Source organism: Oncorhynchus tshawytscha, linkage group LG13 (assembly GCF_018296145.1).
Source record: "Oncorhynchus tshawytscha isolate Ot180627B linkage group LG13, Otsh_v2.0, whole genome shotgun sequence".
NCBI classification, from domain to species: Eukaryota; Metazoa; Chordata; class Actinopteri; order Salmoniformes; family Salmonidae; genus Oncorhynchus; species Oncorhynchus tshawytscha.
In genome coordinates, this window is record NC_056441.1 from 21,943,910 (window position 1) to 21,964,091 (window position 20,182).

At 47.5% G+C, this 20,182-nt stretch overlaps 1 protein-coding gene across 3 annotated transcripts in view; it reads left to right on the forward strand.

Moving 5' to 3' along the window:
* LOC112264466 (serine/threonine-protein phosphatase 6 regulatory ankyrin repeat subunit A-like) overlaps positions 1–20,182 on the forward strand; it is a 55,274-nt gene that overhangs the window by 17,977 nt on the left and 17,115 nt on the right. For 2 of the 3 annotated variants that reach the window (XM_042295346.1, XM_042295345.1), the window contains exons 2-11: positions 11,186–11,269; positions 13,194–13,272; positions 14,457–14,527; positions 14,787–14,987; positions 15,067–15,154; positions 15,371–15,513; positions 16,774–16,881; positions 16,958–17,062; positions 17,801–17,879; positions 17,972–18,086. In XM_042295346.1, the coding sequence (XP_042151280.1) occupies positions 11,186–11,269; positions 13,194–13,272; positions 14,457–14,527; positions 14,787–14,987; positions 15,067–15,154; positions 15,371–15,513; positions 16,774–16,881; positions 16,958–17,062; positions 17,801–17,879; positions 17,972–18,086 (1,073 nt within the window). Of the gene's footprint in view, positions 1–11,185; positions 11,270–13,193; positions 13,273–14,456; positions 14,528–14,786; positions 14,988–15,066; positions 15,155–15,370; positions 15,514–16,773; positions 16,882–16,957; positions 17,063–17,800; positions 17,880–17,971; positions 18,091–20,182 lie in introns of those variants that run through there. The other variant, XM_042295347.1, reaches the window with a different exon arrangement.

The following is a 20,182-nucleotide window of genomic DNA, read 5'->3' on the forward strand; positions in this document are numbered from 1 at the left end:
TGAAAATTAAATACAGAAATAGTATTCACATCCCTGAGTCAATACATTTTAGAATAACATTTGGCAGCAATTTACAGTTGTAAATCTCTAAAAGCTTTGAAGACCTGGATTGTACAATATTTGTACATTATTATTTAAAAAATTGTTCAAGTGCTATCAAGTTGGTTGTTGATCATCGCTAGACAGCCATTTTCAAGTCTTGCCATAGATTTTCAAGGCGAGTTTTAAGTCAACTGTAACTAGGCCACTCAGGAACGTTAAATGTCATCTTTGTAAGCATCTCCAGTGTATATTTGGCTTTGTGTTTTAGTTTATTGTCCTGCTGAAAGGTGAATTTGTCTCCCAGTGTCTGTTGGAAAGCAGGCTGAACCAGGTTTTTCTCTAGGATTTTGCCTGCATTTAGCTCTATTCCGTTTCTTTTATCCCAAAAAACTCCCTAGTCCTTGCCTATGAGAAGCATACCCATAGCATGATGCAGCCACCGCCATGCTTGAATACCAGTCAAAAGATTACACACCTACTCATTTAAGGGTTTTTCTTTATTTTTACTATTTTTTACAATGTAGAATAATAGTGAAGACATCAAAACCATGAAATAACACATATAAATCAAAATATATTTGAGATTCTTCAAAGTAGCTACCCTTTGCCTTGATGACAGCTTTGCACACTCTTGGCATTCTTTTGGCATTCTCTCAACCAGCTTTGTGAGGAAGCTTTCCAACAGTCTTGAAGGAGTTCCCACACATGCTGAGCTCTTGTTGGCTGCTTTTCCTTCACTCTGCGGTCCAACTCATCCCAAACCATCTCAATTGAGTTGAGGTCGGGTGATAGTGGAGGTCTGGTCATCTGATGCACCACTCCTTCTTGGTAACCACCTCATCACCCTCCTTGGTCAAATAGCCCTTACACAGCCTGGAGGTATGTTTTTGGGGTCATTGTCCTGTTGAAAAACAGATGTTAGTCCCACTAAGCGCAAATCAGATTGAATGGCGTGTCGCTGCAGAATGCTGTGGTTTTTGCCTTGAATTCTAAATAAATCACTGATAGTGTCACCAGCAAAGCACCATCACACCACCACCTCCATGCTTCACGGTGGGAACCACACATGCGGAGATCATCCGTTCACCTACTCTGCATCTCACAAAGCCACTGCAGTTGGAACCAAAAATCTCCTCAAATTTGGACTCAGAACAGATGACAGATTTCTACCGGTCTAATGTCCATTGCTTGTGTCTCTTGGCCCAAGCAAGTCTCTTCTTCTTATTGGTGTCCTTTTAGTTGTGGTTTCTTTGCATCAATTCAACCATGAAGGCCTAATTCACGCAGTCTCCTCTGAACAGTTGATGTTGTGTCAGTTACTTGAACTCCGTGAAGCATTTATTTGGCCTGTGAGGTGCAGTTAACTCTAATGAAGTTATCTTCTGCAGCAGAGGTAGCTCTGGGTCTTCCTTTCCTGTGGCGGTCCTCATGTGAGCCAGTTTCATCATAGCGCTTGATGGTTTTTGCGACTGCACTTGAAAACATTAAGTTCTTGAAATGTTCTGAATTGACTGACCTTCATATCTTAAAGTAACGATGGACTGTCGTTTCTCTTTCCTTATTTGAGCTGTTCTTGCCATAATATGTGAGCTGAACATAACAGTATTCCAGTGGACTGTACTGGTAACCCAACTGTGGTTTGTGACTACTATCAAATCAAATTTCAAATCAAATTTATTTATATAGCCCTTCGTACATCAGCTGATGTCTCAAAGTGCTGTACAGAAACCCAGCCTAAAACCCCAAACAGCAAGCAATGCAGGTGTAGAAGCACGGTGGCTAGGAAAAACTCCCTAGAAAGGCCAAAACCTAGGAAGAAACCTAGAGAGGAACCAGGCTATGTTTTCCCATTGTAGCCAATTCAATTGCAGTAATTCCGTTACTGATTTGTTACAAAATATCGAGTTTTATTCATTTAATAATTCATAAACAAACTTGAGATCAGTCAAAACTATAACAAATTAGTAGGTCTACCTTTACTTGTTACTTCTGTGAACTTTTTTTAATTCTACCTCATGAGTGCATTTGGAAGTATTCAGATCCCTCAACTTTTTCCACATTTTGTTAGTCTTATTCTAAAATGTATTCAATTTAAATTTAAAAAAATCCTCATCGATCTTCACACAATAGTGTGAAATGTGTGATTGACATACAGTTGAAGTCATAAGTTTACATACACTTAGGTTGGAGTCATTAAAACTCATTTTCCAACCACTCCACAAATTTCTTGTTAACAAACTATAGTTTTGGCAAGTCGGTTAGGACATCTACTTTGTGCTTAACACAAGTAATTTTTCCATCAATTGTTTACAGACCGATTATTTCACTTATCATTCACTGTATCACAATTACAGTGGGTCAGAAGTTTACATACACTAAGTTGACTGCGCCTTTAAACAGCTTGGAAAATTCCAGAAAATGTCATGGCTTTAGAAGCTTCTGATAGGCTATTTGACATCATTTGAGTCAATTGGAGGTGTTCCTGTGGATGTATTTCAAGGCCTACCTTCAAACTCATTGCCTCTTTGCCTGACATCATGGGAAAATCAAAAGAAATCAGCCAAGACCTCAGGAAAAAAATTGTAGACCTCCACAAGTCTGGTTCATCCTTGGGAAAAATGTCCAAACTCTTGAAGGTACCACGTTCATCTGTACAAACAATAGTACGCAAGTATAAACACCATGGGACCACGCAGACGTCATACCGCTCAGGAAGAAGATGTGTTCTGTCTCCTAGAGATGAACGTACTTTGGTGTGAAAAGTGCAAATCAATCCCAGAACAACAGCAAAGGACCTTGTGAAGCTGCTGGAGGAAACAGGTACAAAGGTATCTATATCCACAGTAAATATATATATCCTATATCGACATAACCTGAAATGCAGCTCATCAAGGAAGAATCCACTGCTCCAAAACTGCCATTAAAAAAACGGACTACGGTTTGCAACTGCACATGGGGGCAAAGATTGTACTTTTTGGAGAAATGTCCTCTGGTCTGATGAAACAAAAATAGAACTGTTTAGCTATAATGACCATTGTTCTGTTTGGAGGAAAAGGGGGAGTCTTGCAAGCCAAAGAACACCATTCCAACCGTGAAACACGGGGGTGGCAGCATAATGCTGCAGGAGCGACTAGTGCACTTCACAAAATGGATGGCATTATGGATGATAATTATTTGGATATATTGAAGCAAGATCTCAAGACATCGGTCAGGAAGTTAAAGCTTGGTCGCAAATGGGTCTTCCAAATGGACAATGACCACAAGCATACTTCCAAAGTTGTGGCAAAATGGCTTAAGGACAACAGTCAAAGTATTGGAGTGGGCATCACAAAGCCCTGACCTCAATCCCATAGAAAATTTGTGGGCAGAACTGAAAAAGTGTGTGCGAGCAAGAAGGCCTACAAACCTGACTCAGTTACACCAGCTCTGTCAGGAGGAAGAGGCCAAAATTCACCCAACTTATTGTTGGAAGCTTGTGGAAGGCTAGCTGAAACATTTGCACCAAGTTGAACCATTTAAAGGCAATGCTACCAAATACTAATTGAGTGTATGTAAACTTCTGACCGAATGGGATGAAAGAAATAAAAGCTGATAAAAATCATTCTCTCTGCTATTATTCTGACATTTCCCATTCTTAAAATAAAGTGGTGATCCTAACTGACCTAAGGCAGGGAATTTCTACTAAGATTAAATGTCAGGAATTGTGAAAAACAGAGTTTAAATGTATTTGGCTAAGGTGTATGTAAACTTCCGACTTAAACTGTAAGTATTCAGAACCTTTGCAATGTGACTCGAAATTGAGCTTAGGTGCATCCTGTTTCTATTGATCTTCCTTGCGATGTTTCTACAACTTGATTGGAGTCCACCTGTGGTATATTCAATTGATTGGACATGATTTGGAAAGGAACGCACCTTTCTATACAAGGTCCCACTGTTGACTGCATTTCAGAGCCAAAACCAAGCCATGAGGTGGAAGGAACTGTCCGTAGAGGTCCGAGACAGGATTGTGTCGAAGCACAGATCTGGGGAAGGGCACCAAAAAATGTCTGCAGCATTGAAGGTCCCCAAGAATACAGTGGCCTCCATCATTCTTAAATGGAAGAAGTTTGGAACCACCAAGACTTTTCCTAGAGCTGGCCGCCCAGCCAAACTGAGCATTCGGAGGAGAATGGCCTTGGTCAGGGAGTGAACCAAGAACCCGATGGTCACTCTGACAGAGCTCTAGAGTTTCTCTGTGGAGATGGGCGAACCTTCCAGAAGGACCACCATCTCTGCAGCACTCCACCAATGTTGTTCTTTTTATGGTAGAGTGGCCAAACGGAAGCCACTCCTCAGTAAAAGGCACATGACAACCTGCTTGGAGTTTGCCAAAAGGCAACTAAAGGACTACGTCCATGAGAAACAAGATTATCTGGTCTGTTGAACTCTTTGACCTGAATACCAAGAGTCACATCTGCTGGAAACCTGGCACCATCCCTACGGTGAAGCATGGTGGTGGCAGCAACATGCTGTGGGGATGTTTGTCAGCGGAAGGGACTGGGAGACTAGTCAGGATCGAGTGAAAGATGAACGGAGCAAAGTACAGAGAGATCCTTGACGAAAACCTGCTCCAGAGCCCTCAGTACCTCAGACTGGGGCGAGGGTTCACCTTCCAAGAGGACAACGACCCTAAGCACCCAACCAAGACAACTCATGAGGGGCTTCGGGACAAGTCTCTGAATGTCCGTGAGTGGCCCAGCCAGAGCCCTGACTTGAACTCGATTGAACATCTCTGGAGAGACCTGAAAATAGCTGTGCAGAGATGCTCTCCATCCAACCTGACAGAGTTTGTGAGGCTCTGCAGAGAAGAATTGGATAAACTCCCCAAGTACTGGTGTGCCAAGCTTGTAGCGTCATACCCATAGAACTCAAGGCTGTATTCGCTGCCAAAGGTGCTTCAACAAAGCACTGAGTAAATGGTCTGAATACTTAGGTAAATATATTTCATTTTTTATTTTTGCAAAAAAAATCTAAAAACCTGTTTTCTTTTTCAGTATGGGGTACTGTGTGTGGATTTTTGAGGGGGGAAAATGATTTAATCCATTTTAGAATAAGGCTGTAATGTAACAATTTGGAAAAAGTAAAGGGGTCTGAATACTTTCAGAATACACTGTACAATAACAAAGTATATGGACACCTGCTCGTCGTACATCTTATTCCAAAATCATGGGCATTAATATGGAGTTGGTCCCCCTTTTGATGCTGTAACAGCCTCCACTTTTCTGACATTGCTGCAGGGACTTGCTTCCATTCAGCCACAAGCATTAGTGAGTTTGAGCACTGATCTTGCGTTCCAATTAATCCCAAAGGTGTTCAATGGGGTTGAAGTCAGGGCTCTGTGCATGCCACCCAAGTTCCTCTACACAGATCTCGACAAACAGTTTCTGTGTGAACCTCGCTTTGTGCACAGGGGCATTGTCATGCTGAAACAGGAAAGGGCTTTCCCAAAACTGTTGCCACAAAGAATTGTCTGGAATGTCATTGTAGGCTGTAGCGTTAAGATTTCCCTTCACTGGAACTAAGGGGCCTAGCCCAAACCATGGAAAAACAGCCCCAGACCATTATTCCTCCTCCACCAAACTTTACAGTTGGCACTATGCAGTCAGGCAGGTAGCGTTCACCAAACCCAGATTAGTTCGCCTGACTGCCAGATGGTGAAGCGTGATTCATCATATTTCCACTGCTCCAGAGTCCAATGGTGGTGATCTTTACTCCACTCTATCCGATGCTCGGCATTGTACATGTTGATCTCAGGCTTGTGTGAGGCTGCTCAGCCATGGAAACCCATTTCATGAAGCTCCCAAAAAACAGTTATTGTGCTGACGTTGCTTCCAGAGGCAGTTTGGAACTTGGTAGTGAGTGTTGCAAACCATTTTTACGCTCATTAGCACTCGGTGGTCCCGTTCTGTGAGCTTGTGTTGCCTACCACTTCGCGGCTGAGCCGTTGTTGCTCCTAGACGTTGTCACGTTCTGACCTTTATTTCCTTTGTTTTGTATTTATTTAGTATGGTCAGGGCGTGAGTTGGGTGGGCAGTCTATGTTTGTTTTTCTATAATTTGGGTATTTCTATGTTTCGGCCTAGTATGGTTCTCAATCAGAGGCAGGTGTCATTAGTTGTCTCTGATTGAGAATCATACTTAGGTAGCCTGGGTTTCACTGTGTGTTTGTGGGTGTTTGTTCCTGTCTCTGTGTTTTGCACCAGATAGGGCTGTTTAGGGTTTCACACGTTTCTTGTTTTTGTAATCAGTTGTTCATGTGTACGTTTACGTATTAAAAGAACCATGGACACTTACCACGCCGCATATTGGTCCTCTGATCCTTTTCGCCTCTTCTCTTCGGAAAAGAGGAGGAAATCCTTGACAGAATCACCCACCACAAACGGACCAAGCAGCGTGTCAACAGGCAGGAGCAGCCCAAAGAGGAGATGCGTAAGAAGGATTTCTGGACATGGGAGGAGATCCTCGACGGGAGAGGACCCTGGGCTAAACCAGGGGAGTGTAGCCGCCCAAAGGTGAAACAGGAGAAGAGGCAACAGAGGCAGCAGGAGCAGCAGCAGCTACAGTGGGAGAGGTTGCACCACCTGGAGAAATGGACATGGGAGGAGGAACTGGACGGTAAAGGACCCTGGGATCAGCCTGGAGATTATTGTCGCCCCAAAGCCGAGCTGGAGGCAGCAAAAGCAGAGAGGCGGCATTATGAGGAGCTAGCACGGCAGAGCAGATGGAAGCCCGGGAGTCAGCCCCAAAAATTCTTGGGGGGGGCTCACAGGGAGTATGGCTACTCCAGGTAGGAGACCTGCGCAAACTCCCTGTGCTTACCGGGGGGCTAGAGAGACCGGGCAGGCACCGTGTTATGCAGTGGTGCGCACGGTGTCCCCAGTGCGGGTGCATAGCCCGGTGAGGTATATTCCAGCTCCTCGGATCGGCCGGGCTAGAGTGGGCATCGAGCCAGGTAAGGTTGGTCAGGCTCGGTGCTCAAGAGCTCCAGTGCGCCTGCACGGTCCGGTCTATCCAGTACCACCTCCACACCCCAGCCCTCCGGTAGCAGCTCCCCGCACCAGGCTTCATGTGCGTGTCCTCGGTCCAGTACCAGCACCACGCATCAGGCCTACAGTGCGCCTCGCCTCTCCAGCGCTGTCTGAGCCTTTCTCCTCTCCTGCGCTGCCGGAGTGTCCCGCCTATCTAGCGCTGTTAGAGCTTTCCTCATCTCCAGCGCTGCCGGAGTCTCCCACCTGTTCAGCGCAGCCAGAGCCTTCCTCCGACACAGCGCTGCAGGAGTCTCCCGCCTGTTCAGCGCAGCCAGAGCCTTCCTCCTCTACAGCGCTGCCGGAGTCTCCCGCCTGTTCAGCGCAGCCAGAGCTGCCAGTCTGCATGGAGCAGCCAGAGCTGTCAGTTTGCATGGAGCAGTCAGAGCTGTCAGTCTGCATGGAGCAGTCAGAGCTGTCAGTCTGCATGAAGCAGCCAGAGATGTCAGTCTGCATGGAGCAGCCAGAGCTGTCAGTCTGCAAGGAGCTGTCAGTCTGCAAGGAGCTGCCAGTCTGCAAGGAGCTGCCAGTCTGCAAGGAGCTGCCAGTCTGCACGGAGCTGCCAGTCTGCACGGAGCTGCCAGTCTGCAAGGAGCTGCCAGTCTGTAAGGAGCTGCCAGTCTGCAAGGAGCTGCCAGTCTGCACGGAGCCGCCAGAGCTGCCAGTCTGTAAGAAGCCGCCAGAGCTGTCAGCCTACATGGAGCAGCCAGAGCCGCCAGTCAGCGTGGAGCAGCCAGAGCCGCCAGTCAGCATGGAGCAGCCAGATCTTTCAGTCTGTCAGGATCCGCCAGTCAGCCAGACTCTTCCAGATCTGCTAGTCAACCAGACTCTTCCAGATCTGCCAGTCAACCAGACTCTTCCAGATCTGCCAGTCAGCCAGACTCTTCCAGATCTGCCAGTCAGCCAGACTCTTCCAGATCTGCCAGTCAGCCAGACTCTTCCAGATCCGCCAGTCAGCCAGACTCTTCCAGATCCGCCAGTCAGCCAGACTCTTCCAGATCTGCCAGTCAACCAGACTCTTCCAGATCTGCCAGTCAACCAGACTCTTCCAGGATCCGCCAGTCAGCCAGGATCTGCCAGATCCGCCAGTCAGCCAGGATCTGCCAGATCCGCCAGTCAGCCAGGATCTGCCAGATCCGCCAGTCAGCCAGGATCTGCCAGATCCGCCAGTCAGCCAGGATCTGCCAGATCCGCCAGTCAGCCAGGATCTGCCAGTCAGCCGGGATCTGCCAGTCAGCCAGGATCTGCCGAAACCACCAGCCAGCCAGGATCTGGTAGATTTATCTACATGCCTGAGCTTCCTCTCACTCCTGAGCTTCCTCTCACTCCTGAGCTTCCTCTCACTCCTGAGCTTCCTCTCACTCCTGAGCTTCCTCTCACTCCTGAGCTTCCTCTCACTCCTGAGCTTCCCCACAGTCCCGAGCTGCCTTAGTCCCGAGCTGCCCCTCAGTCCCGATCTGCCCCTCTGTCAAGAGTTTCTGCACCTCTGTCCCGAGCTGTTTCTCTGTCCCGAGCTGCTCCTCTGTCCAGTGGGGTCATTGTGAGGGGTGGCCATGGTTAGAAAGCCACGGAGGCGGACAATGAGGCGGACTAAGACAATGGTTAAGTGGGGTCCGCGTCCCGCGCCAGAGCCGCCACCGCGGACAGACGCCCACCCAGACCCTCCCCTATAGGTCAAGGTTTTGCGGCCGGAGTCCGCACCTTTGGGGGGGGGTACTGTCACGTTCTGACCTTTATTTCCTTTGTTTTGTATTTATTTAGTATGGTCAGGGCGTGAGTTGGGTGGGCAGTCTATGTTTGTTTTTCTATAATTTGGGTATTTCTATGTTTCGGCCTAGTATGGTTCTCAATCAGAGGCAGGTGTCATTAGTTGTCTCTGATTGAGAATCATACTTAGGTAGCCTGGGTTTCACTGTGTGTTTGTGGGTGTTTGTTCCTGTCTCTGTGTTTTGCACCAGATAGGGCTGTTTAGGGTTTCACACGTTTCTTGTTTTTTGTAATCAGTTGTTCATGTGTACGTTTACGTATTAAAAGAACCATGGACACTTACCACGCCGCATATTGGTCCTCTGATCCTTTTCGCCTCTCCTCTTCGGAAGAAGAGGAGGAAATCCTTGACAGACGTTTCCACAATAACAACACTTACAGTTGACCGGGGCAGCTCTAGCAGGGCAGAAATTTGATGAACTGACTTGTTGGAAAGGTGACAACGGTGCCGTGTTGAAAATCACAGAGCTCTTCATTATGGGCCATTCTACTGCCAATGTTTGTCTATGGAGATTGCATGGCGGTGGTCTCAATTTTATACCCTGTCAGCAACAGGTATGGCTGGAATAGCCGAATCCACTAATTTGAATGCGTGTCCACATGCTGTATGTGGGTTACTGGTAACAGAAAGGTGCAAGGCAATGTTTCTTAAACAGAAGGATAATAATTTCTCCCAAACTACACTGAACAAAAATATAAATGCAACATGCAACAATTTCAAAGATTTTACTGAGTTACAGTTCATATAAGGAAATCAGTCAATTGAAATTCATTAGGCCCTATGGATTTATATGACTGGGAATACATATATGCATCGGTTGGTCACTGATGCCTTAATGTGACCAGCATTTGCCTCATGCAGCGCGATATCTCCTTCACATTGAGTTGATCAGGCTGTTGATTGTGGCCTGTGGAATGTTGTCCCACTCCTCTTCATTTGTTGTGTGAAGTTGCTGGATATTGGCGGGAATTGGAACATGCTGTCGTTCACGTCAGTCTAGAGCATCCCAAAAATGCTCAATGGGTGAGAATGCAGGCCATGGAAAAACCTTGACATTTTCAGCATCCAGGAATTGTGTACAGATCCTTGCAACATGTAGCTGTGCTTTATCATGCTAAAACAGGTGATTTCAGCGGCTGAATGGCACGTTAATGGGCCTCAGGGTCTCGTCACAGTATCTCTGTGCATTCAAATTGCCAAAGATCAAATGCACTTGTGTTTGTGCACTCTGTTCACAAAGTTGACATCGGCGAACTGCTCGCCCACATGATGCCATACACGTGGTCTGCGTTTGTGAGGCCGGTTGGACGTACTGCCAAATTCTCTAAAACGACGGAAGCGGCTTATGGTAGAAAAATTAACATTAAATTCTCTGGCAACAGCTCTGGTGAACATTCCTGCAGTCAGCATGCCAATTGCACGCTCTGTGGCATTGTGTTGTGTGACCAAACATATTTTAGAGTGGCCTTTTATTGTCCCCCGCACAAGGTGTAATGATCATGCTGTTTAATCAGTGTCTTGATGGATTATCTTGGAAAAGGAGAAATGCTCACTAACATGTATGTAAACAAATTTGAGAGAAAAAAGCTTTTTGTGTGGAACATTTCTGGGATCTTTTATTTCGGCTCATAAAAAATGGGACCAACACTTTACATGTTGCCTTTATATTTTTGTTTAGCATAAATATAATTGTTGATATTCGTTGCCAGAGGTCTTAAAAAAATGTTTTTTTTAGTACTTATTTTGGTAGATGTCAAAAACCACTGTTTGACCAGAGATCAAAGCCTACGGTTATGGCTGTGGGAAATGGTTGAAAAAAGTTTTATGTGGCTTAATATCTCAAATATAGACTCTTAGCTTTTTGCTCCTATGACCTTCAGATGTTGGTGCTCATGGGTCCCTTTAGATGAAAAAGCCCTGTCGTAATTGTCAGCATGTAACCAAACTGTAGTAACGTTAGCAAGCAGGATGTTAACAGGTTCTGTCTTGTTAGTCATCTAGCCAAGTCATTCGGAGGAAAATTATCTAGCACCTTTCCATCTCTCTCTCCAGTTTTCTCACCATCTATTCTTTCCATTGTTTGCTCTTGTTGTCTCTCTCTCTCACTCACTCAAATTCAATCTGCTGTCATTGGCATGAATGATAGTCAATGTTGCCAAGGTGAAGAGATGCACCTAAATATTATGAAAACAACAGCGACAACAATAATAATAGTAGCTATAATACTAACTAATCAAAAATAAATTATTATAATTTATTTTTACACACACACACACAGTGACTGATAGTTCTCTCTGTGTCCTCCCATACAGCCCTCTCTGCTGAAAGCCATCTTCAGTGTGGACCCTAATGAAGTCCGCTCCCTCATATTCAAGAAGGAGGATGTAAACGTACAGGTAACATTACTGTACACACACACAGACAGGAGTCAGTCAGTCCATAAGCATCTCTTGCTCTAAATTGCTTGCAAATCCATCCTCTCCTCATCTCCTCTTCACCCTTCATCTGCAATGATTGTCAAAGATTTGACAGGTGGAAGCTCATCATTAGGCTGGCTTTCCTGGTCAGTTCTCATCACTAGGCTGGCTTTCCTGGTCAGTTCTCATCACTAGGCTGGCTTTCCTGGTCAGTTCTCATCATTAGGCTGGCTTTCCTGGTCAGTTCTCATCACTAGGCTGGCTTTCCTGGTCAGTTCTCATCATTAGGCTGGCTTTCCTGGTCAGTTCTCATCATTAGGCTGGCTTTCCTGGTCAGTTCTTTCAGGTCAGTGCATTGAAGGACAGGAAGAGAGGACAGACTTTTTTGAAAATTGAGGAATAGCCAATGTGTCTGTACTCTCGGTCTCTTTCTAAATCAATGTTGAGAGGCCAGAGTCTTTCAGCCAATCAATCAGGTAAGGGTAGGTTAGTTCCTTATTTTCAACTCCCTTTCTGTTCAGCCCTCTCTCTTTCCTTCTCACTCCCCCGTCATCCCTCCCTCTCACCCCGCCCTCATTCTCTCCCTCTCTCCCTGACGTCTTTTCTCTCTCTCCCCACCCCCTCTTTATCTACTCCCCCCCCCGTCTCTATATTGCTGGGGTCATCAGAGACATTTTGGTCTGTTTGAGTCAGCAGTTTTCAGTCTGACCTATTACAGGCCTCCCTCTCCGACATGTGACTTTGTTTACGACCTACGTTACTCCCCTGATTGTCCTCTGCTGCATGGAGAGAACAAGAGATGGAGGGAAAGAGAGAGGGAGGGAGTTAGACTGGAGGGGTTAGAGAGAGGAATGGGCAAGGGATAGAGATGCGGAGAACGAGGGAGAGGGCATGGAAGGGAGGGAGAGAGAGCTGGAATTGATTGTTCCATCCATCCAGATTGACTAGCCTGGTTAGTTAGTTCTACAGAGAGGACCTGCTTTGTATGGTCAGACAGACGGTAAAACATCCTCATTACAGAAATGAGGAGGGAGAGCGACAGAGGTACTCTTGTAGTCACACATCGGTCACTCTCACACCAGCGAGACACACACACACACACACACACAGGACCACTGGTCGATAGGCCACCCCCCAGGGAGAGCAGAGGGAGGAGAGAAATCCCTCCATCATCCTGTCATCCTGCCTTTATTACCTTGCTCCCTGGTAGGCTGACAGAAGACTGGCCAAAACTACACACACTGACCAATGATTGGCCACAGCTCGAGAGACCACAACAATCTAACACACTTGTCAACCTTTCCTTTCTGAGTTAATTGCAGGTGAAAAAGAAGATGCTCTCTTAAACAGTTGATTGTGACATCGTTGGGCGGTTTCCCATTTGACCAATTAAACCTTGTCCTGGATAATAAAGAAATGTCAATGGAGACTCCATTGAGCTAGATGTTTTTGTCCAGGACTAGGCTTAATCTGTGTCTGGGAAAGCAGCCCAAAGATTTGGGGTAAGAGGAGTGGAGGAGTGATTCTATCATTAGTCTGGCTTCTAGTGAGATCCCTGCCAAGTACAGTAGTAGTTGACCCCCTCCCAGCTGACCTACAGTGTCTACCAGACTCCTGAAAATGAGGAGAGAGGGGAACGGGGAGAGAGGGGAACGGGGAAGTCAAGTCATCCACTTGGTTGTGATTTACTCGTCACACTTGGCTGGCTGCGCTGTTGTGTGGGACATAGTTGTGCTCCCTCTTGTCTACTGGCAGCATAGTGAGAAGCTGTGTATGTGTGTTCAAGTTTATTATGAACATTGAAGCTAGTTTGAAATTAGATGTTTTACATACTGTACCTCCCTTCTAAAATGAACATAAAAGTTGTGTGTGTGACATTTCTTTCTGCTCTGGTCTCTACCAGGACAGTGAGAAAAGGACCCCGCTCCACGCTGCAGCCTACCTAGGAGACGCTGACATCATCGAACTCCTCATCCTCTCAGGTACACATCTTACCTGTCTGCCTGTTATACTGTACCTGTCTGCCTGTTATACTGTACCTGTTATACTGTACCTGTCTACCTGTTATACTGTACCTGTTATACTGTACCTGTCTGCCTGTTATACTGTGCCTGTTATACTGTACCTGTCTGCCTGTTATACTGTACCTGTCTGCCTGTTATACTGTACCTGTTATACTGTACCTGTCTGCCTGTTACACTGTACCTGTCTGCCTGTTATATTGTACCTGTTATACTGTGGGGTTATACTGTGAGGCCTGTAATTTTCATCATAGGTACACTTCAACTATGACAGACAAAATGAGGGAAAAAATCCAGAAAATCACATTGTAGGATTTTTAAAATGATTGTAGACCTGCACCAGGCTGGGAAGACTGAATCTGCAATAGTTAAGCAGCTTGGTTTGAAGAAATCAACTGTGGGAGCAATTATTAGGAAATGGAAGACATACAAGACCACTGATAATCTCCCTCGATCTGGGGCTCCACGCAAGATCTCACCCCGTGGGGTCAAAATGATCACAAGAACAGTGAGCAAAAATCCCAGAACCACACGGGGGGACCTAGTGAATGACCTGCAGAGAGCTGGGACCAAAGTAACAAAGCCTACCATCAGTAACACACTACGCCGCCAGGGACTGAAATCCTGCAGTGCCAGACGTGTCCCCCTGCTTAAGCCAGTACATGTCCAGGCCCGTCTGAAGTTTGCTAGAGAGCATTTGGATGATGATCCAGTCTTTTTGTTTGTTATACCTGTCTGCCTGTTTGTTATACCTGTCTGCCTGTTTGTTATACCTGTCTGCCTGTTTGTTATACCTGTCTGCCTGTTTGTTATACCTGTCTGCCTGTTTGTTATACCTGATAAAACTAAGATACCTAAAAAGCCTATTAAATTGGAAGACTTAGTATGAGAATTTGGTCACAGCAGCCAATGTTGACATCACCCATTCGTGGAGAGGAAATGATAGGGAGAGAGATGTGGAGGTTGTTTCCCTGTGTGTGTTGTGATGGAACAGTATCACGTGGTGTGCTGGTCTATTTTAACCCCTTACACACATGGGCCTCTCAAAGGATCATGGGGGTTTCCCCTAGTAACTCGTGGGTCCCCACCCACTCTCTGTCAGAGGAAAGTTAACCCTTAACCTTTTCTCTCCCTGTGTTTTTTAGGAGCCAGAGTAAATGCTAAAGACAATAAGTGGTTAACTCCTCTCCACCGAGCTGTTGCCTCCTGCAGCGAGGTAACAGACTGTCACTCACACCACACACACACCTTCATCAATGCTCTTTCTCATGCTGCATCAGTCTTGTTGAAACAGTGATTATGTCAACGCTCTTTCTTTCTTGTGTGTGTGTGTGTGTGTGTGTGTGTGTGTGTGTGTGTGTGTGTGTGTGTGTGTGTGTGTGTGTGTGTGTGTGTGTGTGTGTGTGTGTGTGTGTGTGTGTGTGTGTGTGTGTGTGTGTGTGTGTGTGTGTGTGTGTGTGTGTGTGTGTGTGTAGGATGCAGTGTGTATGTTGATAAAACATAGTGCTGATGTGAACGCGCGGGATAAGAACTGGCAGACTCCTCTCCATGTTGCTGCCAACAACAAGGCTATCCGCGTTGCTGAGGCCCTCGTCCCATTGCTTAGCAACGTCAATGTGTCGGACCGGGGTGGACGCACAGCCCTGCACCATGCTGCCTTCAGCGGACACCTGGAGGTAACACACACATTCACAGAGGTATTAGTTGCCATTTCATGAGGCTAGTATGACTTCACTTGGTGTGTGTGTGTGTCAGATGGTGAAGCTGCTTCTCTCCAGAGGAGCTAACATCGACGCCTTTGATAAGAAAGACAGGCGAGCCATCCACTGGGCTGCCTACATGGGTAAGACACCCCCACTCAGAGCTATACACTATAGAGGGATTAGAATGTCAAAACGCTTGTATCAATACATTTTGATTTGATGATTAGATTTTTTTCTAGAAACAAAATGGTATGCTAACAAAATGGTATGAAATGGTATGCTAACAAAATGTACTCTTACCCGCTCTCTTTCTCCCCTCTCTCCCTCCATCTCTCTCTACATCTCCCTCCCTCCAGGTCATATGGAGGTGGTGAGGTTGTTGGTGTCTAGTGGAGCAGAGATTGACTGTAAAGATAAGAACTCTTATACTCCTCTACATGCTGCTGCCTCTAGTGGGATGACTACCACTGTCCAATACCTGCTGGGGCTGGGGGTACAGGTACACACACATCATTCAATACCTGCTGGGGGTACAGGTACACACACATCATTCAATACCTGCTGGGGGTACAGGTACACACACATCATTCAATACCTGCTGGGGGTACAGGTACACACACATCATTCAATACCTGCTGGGGTACAGGTACACACACATCATTCAATACCTGCTGGGGGGTACAGGTACACACACATCATTCAATACCTGCTGGGGGTACAGGTACACACACATCATTCAATACCTGCTGAGGCTGGGGGTACAGGTACACACACATCATTCGATTTCATCCTCTCCTAATAGCAAAGAAAGAAGTCTATTGAGATATACAAACTAACTGTTTCTCTCTCTCTCCCTCCGCCCTCGCTCTCTCCCTCCGCCCTCGCTCTCTCTCTCCTCCCTCCCTCGCTCTCTCTCTCCTCCCTCCCTCTCTCCTCGCTCTCTCTCCCCCTCCCTCGCTCTCTCTCCTCCGTCCTCCCTCCCTCCGCTCTCTCTCTCTCCCTCCGCCCTCGCTCTCTCCCTCCGCCCTCCCTCCGCCTCGCTCTCCCCTCCGCCCTCCCTCGCTCTCTCCCTCCGCCCTCCCTCGCTCTCTCCCTCCGCCCTCGCTCTCTCCCTCCGCCCTCGCTCTCTCTCTCCGCCCTCGCTCTCTCTCTCCGCCCTCGCTCTCTCTCTCCGCCCTCGCTCTCTCTCTCCGCCCTCGCTCTCTCTCTCCGCCCTCGCTCTCTCCCTCCGCCCTCGCTCTCTCCCTCCGCCCTCGCTCTCTCTCTCCGCCCTCGCTCTCTCTCCGCCTCGCTCTCGCTCTCCGCCCTCGCCCTCGCTCTCCCGCCCTCGCTCTCTCTCCGCCGCTCTCTCTCTCCGCCCTCGCTCTCTCTCTCCGCCCTCGCTCTCTCTCTCCGCCCTCGCTCTCTCTCGCCTCTCTCTCCGCCCTCTCTCTCTCTCCGCCCTCGCTCTCTCTCCGCCCTCGCTCTCTCTCTCCGCCCTCGCTCTCTCTCCGCCCTCGCTCTCTCTCTCCGCCCTCGCTCTCTCTCCCCGCCCTCGCTCTCTCTCTCCGCCCTCGCTCTCTCTCCCCGCTCTCGCTCTCTCCCGCCCGCCCGCTCTGTCTCTCCCCGCCCGCCCGCTCTCTCTCCCCACTCTGTCTCTCTGTCCCTGCACTCCCCCTCTCCCCGCTCCCTCTCTCCCCGCACCCTCACTCTCTCTCTCTCTCTCACCGCGCTTTCTCCCTCTCGCCCTCTCTCCCGCGCTCTCCCTCCATCTCTCTAGATAAACCAGGGTAATATTTATGGTAACTCTGCTCTCCATATGGCCAGTTATAATGGCCAGGATGTGGTGGTCAACGAACTCATAGAGGCTGGAGCCTCCATCAACCAGGTACACATCTGTGTGTGTGCGTGTGTTGGTGTACGTGTGTTGGTGTGTATATTGTAACTTTATCTCTCTCTAACAGGTGAATGAGAGGGGTCTGTCTGCGCTGCACTTCTCAGCCTGTTCCCGCCAGGGGGCGCTGTGCCTGGAACTACTGCTTGGGAACGGAGCTAATGTCAACATCAGGGTACACACACACACACACTTCTCCTAGGCCAACAGGGTAGTAGTGGGACATATGGTGTGGGGTGTGAGAGAAAAGCTGAAGTTGCTCAGGGCGGTAGGGTGGGGGGTGTGAGAGAAGAGCTGAAGTTGCTCAGGGTGGTAGGGTGGGGGGTGAGAGAAGAGCTGAGGGTGGTAGGTTGGGGGTGTGAGGGCTGCAGGGCTGGGGTGGGGGGGGTGAGAGAAGAGCTGAAGTTGCTCAGGGCTGTAGGGTGGGGGTGAGAGAAGAGCTGAAGTTGCTCAGGGCGGTAGGGTGGGGGGTGAGAGAAGAGCTGAAGTTGCTCAGGGCCTTGGGGGGTGGGGTGGGGTGAGAGAGAGTTGAACCCCTGGGTGCAAGTTGCTCAGGGCAGCTGAGACAGTTTCCATAAGACCTTAAGAGTTCACACCCAGTCCTGATCTGAATAGGAAGGTTTATAACACAGGGAACATCACCCAGTCCTGATCTGAATAGGGAGGTTTATAACACAGGGAACATCACCCAGTCCTGATCTGAATAGGGAGGTTTATAACACAGGGAACATCACTCAGTCCTGATCTGAATAGGGAGGTTTATAACACAGGGAACATCACCCAGTCCTGATCTGAATAGGAAGGTTTATAACACAGGGAACATCACCCAGTCCTGAACATCACAGCTAATCGTTAACTCTTCTGACAAACAGTATGAAATGTCTTGCTTTCTTTCTCTCTTTCCCCACTCCAGAGTAAGGATGGGAAGACCCCTCTCCACATGGCAGCGGTCCATGGAAGGTTCTCTCGTTCTCAGGCTGTCATTCAAAACGGTGAGGCCCGCCCCAAAACACCACACACACACTGCTATTGGTCTATTAATATTTCAAACACCCTACTATTTGCTCATTGTCTGTCTGCGCAGGTGCGGAGGTAGACTGTGAGGATAAGAATGGGAACTCTCCTCTTCACATCGCTGCTCGCTACGGACACCAGTTACTGATCAACACTCTGCTCACACACGGAGCCAACACCGCCAAGTAAGACACACACAAATACACTCAGTGATCAGTTTATTAGGTACACCCATCTATTATTGTGTCGGACCTCCCTCTAGCCATGAAAGGATGAGCCTAGTCAGCAACAATGTTCAGATACTATGTGGTGTTCAAACATTGCTCAGTTGGTATCAAGGGACCTAACGTGTGCCAGGAAAATATTCCCCACCATTACACCACCACCAGCCTGTACTGTTGACACCAGGCAACATGGGTCCATGGACTCATGCTACTTAAGCCAAATTCTCACTCTGCCTGTCAGCATGATTCATCAGGAAACGGGATTCATCGGAACAGGCAATGTTTTTCTACTCCTCAATTGTAGGAAGGTTTTAAACCGCATGATCATTACACAACTACACTTTAAAATGTTAAGTTTTGTTACACAACACAATGCCACAGATGTCTCCGGTTTAGAAGGAGAGTACAATTGGCATGCTGACTACAGGAATAACCACCAGAACTGTTGCCAGAGAATTGAATGTGAATTTCTCTACCATAAGCCGCCTTCAACGTCATTTTAGAGAATTTGGCAGTATATCCAACCGGCCTCACAACCGCAGACAAAGTGTAACCACGCCAGCCCAGGAACTCCACATCCGGCTTCTTCACCTGCGAGATTGTCTTGAGACCAGCCACCTGGACAACTGATGAAACTGAGTATTTCTGTCTGTAATACAGACCTTTTTTGGGGAGAAAAACTAATTAGGATTGGCTGGGCCTGGCTGTCCAGTCGGTGGGCCTAGCTCCCAAGTGGTTGAGCCTATGCCCTCCCAGGCCCACGCATGACTGCACCTCTGCCCAGTCATGTGAAATCCCATATATTAGGGCCTAATACATTTATTGCAATTGACTGATTTACTTCTGTGAACAGCAACTCATTAAAATTGTTGCATGCTGTGTTTATATTTGTGTTAAGTGTATATACAGTGCATTCAGAAAGTGTTCAGACACCTTGACTTTTTCCACATTTTGTTACGGCACAGCCTTATTCTAAAATGGATTCAAGTTTTTTTCCCTCATCAATCTACACACAATACCCCACAATGACAATGCAAAAACAGGTTTTTAGACATTTCAGCAAATAACAAAAAAAATGATATCACCATTTACGTAAGTATTCAGAACCTTTACTCAATACATTTTAGAAGTACCTTTGATAGAGATTACAGCCTCGAGTCTTCGCGGGTATGACGCTACAAGCTTGGCACACCTGTATTTGGGGAGTTTCTCCCATTCCTCTCTGCAGATCCTCTCAAGCTCTGTCAGGTTGGATGGGGAGCGTCGCTGCACAGCTATTTTCAGGTCAGAGATGTTCGATCAAATTCAAGTCCGGGCGCTGGCTGGGCCACTCAAGGGACATTTGGAGACTTGTCCTGAAGCCACTCCTGCATTGTCTTGGCTGTGTGCATAGGGTCGTTGTCCTGTTGAAAGGTGAACCTTCGCCCTAGTCTGAGGTCCTGAGGGCTCTGGAGCAAGTTTTCATGAAGGATCTCTCTGTACTTTGATCCGTTCATCTTTCCCTTCATCCTGACTAGTCTCCCAGTCCCTGCTGCTGAAGAACATCCCACACATGATGCTGCCACCACCATGCTTCACTGTAGGGATGGTGCCAGGTTTCCTCTAGACGCTTGGCATTCAGGCCAAAGAGTTCAATCTTAGTTTCATCAGACCAGATAATCTTGTTTCTCGTGGTCTTCGAGTCCTTTCGGCACATTTTGGCAAACTCCAAGAGGGCTGTCATGTGCCTTTTTTACTGAGGAGTGGTTTCAGTCTGGCCACTCTACTTTAAAGGCCAGATTGGTGGAGTGCTGCAGAGATGGTTGTCCTTCTGGAAGGTTCTCCCATCTCCACAGAGTGACTCTGGAGCTCTGTCAGAGTGACCATCAGGTTCTTGGTCACCTCCCTGACCAAGGCCCTTCTTCCCCCGATTGCTCAGTCCAGCTCTAGAAAGAGTCTTAGTGGTTCCCAACTTCTTATACTTAAGAATGATGGAGGCCACTGTTCTTGGGGACCTTCAAAGCTGCAGATATTTTTTTGGTGCCTTTTCTTTTTGGTGCCTCGACACAATCCTGTCT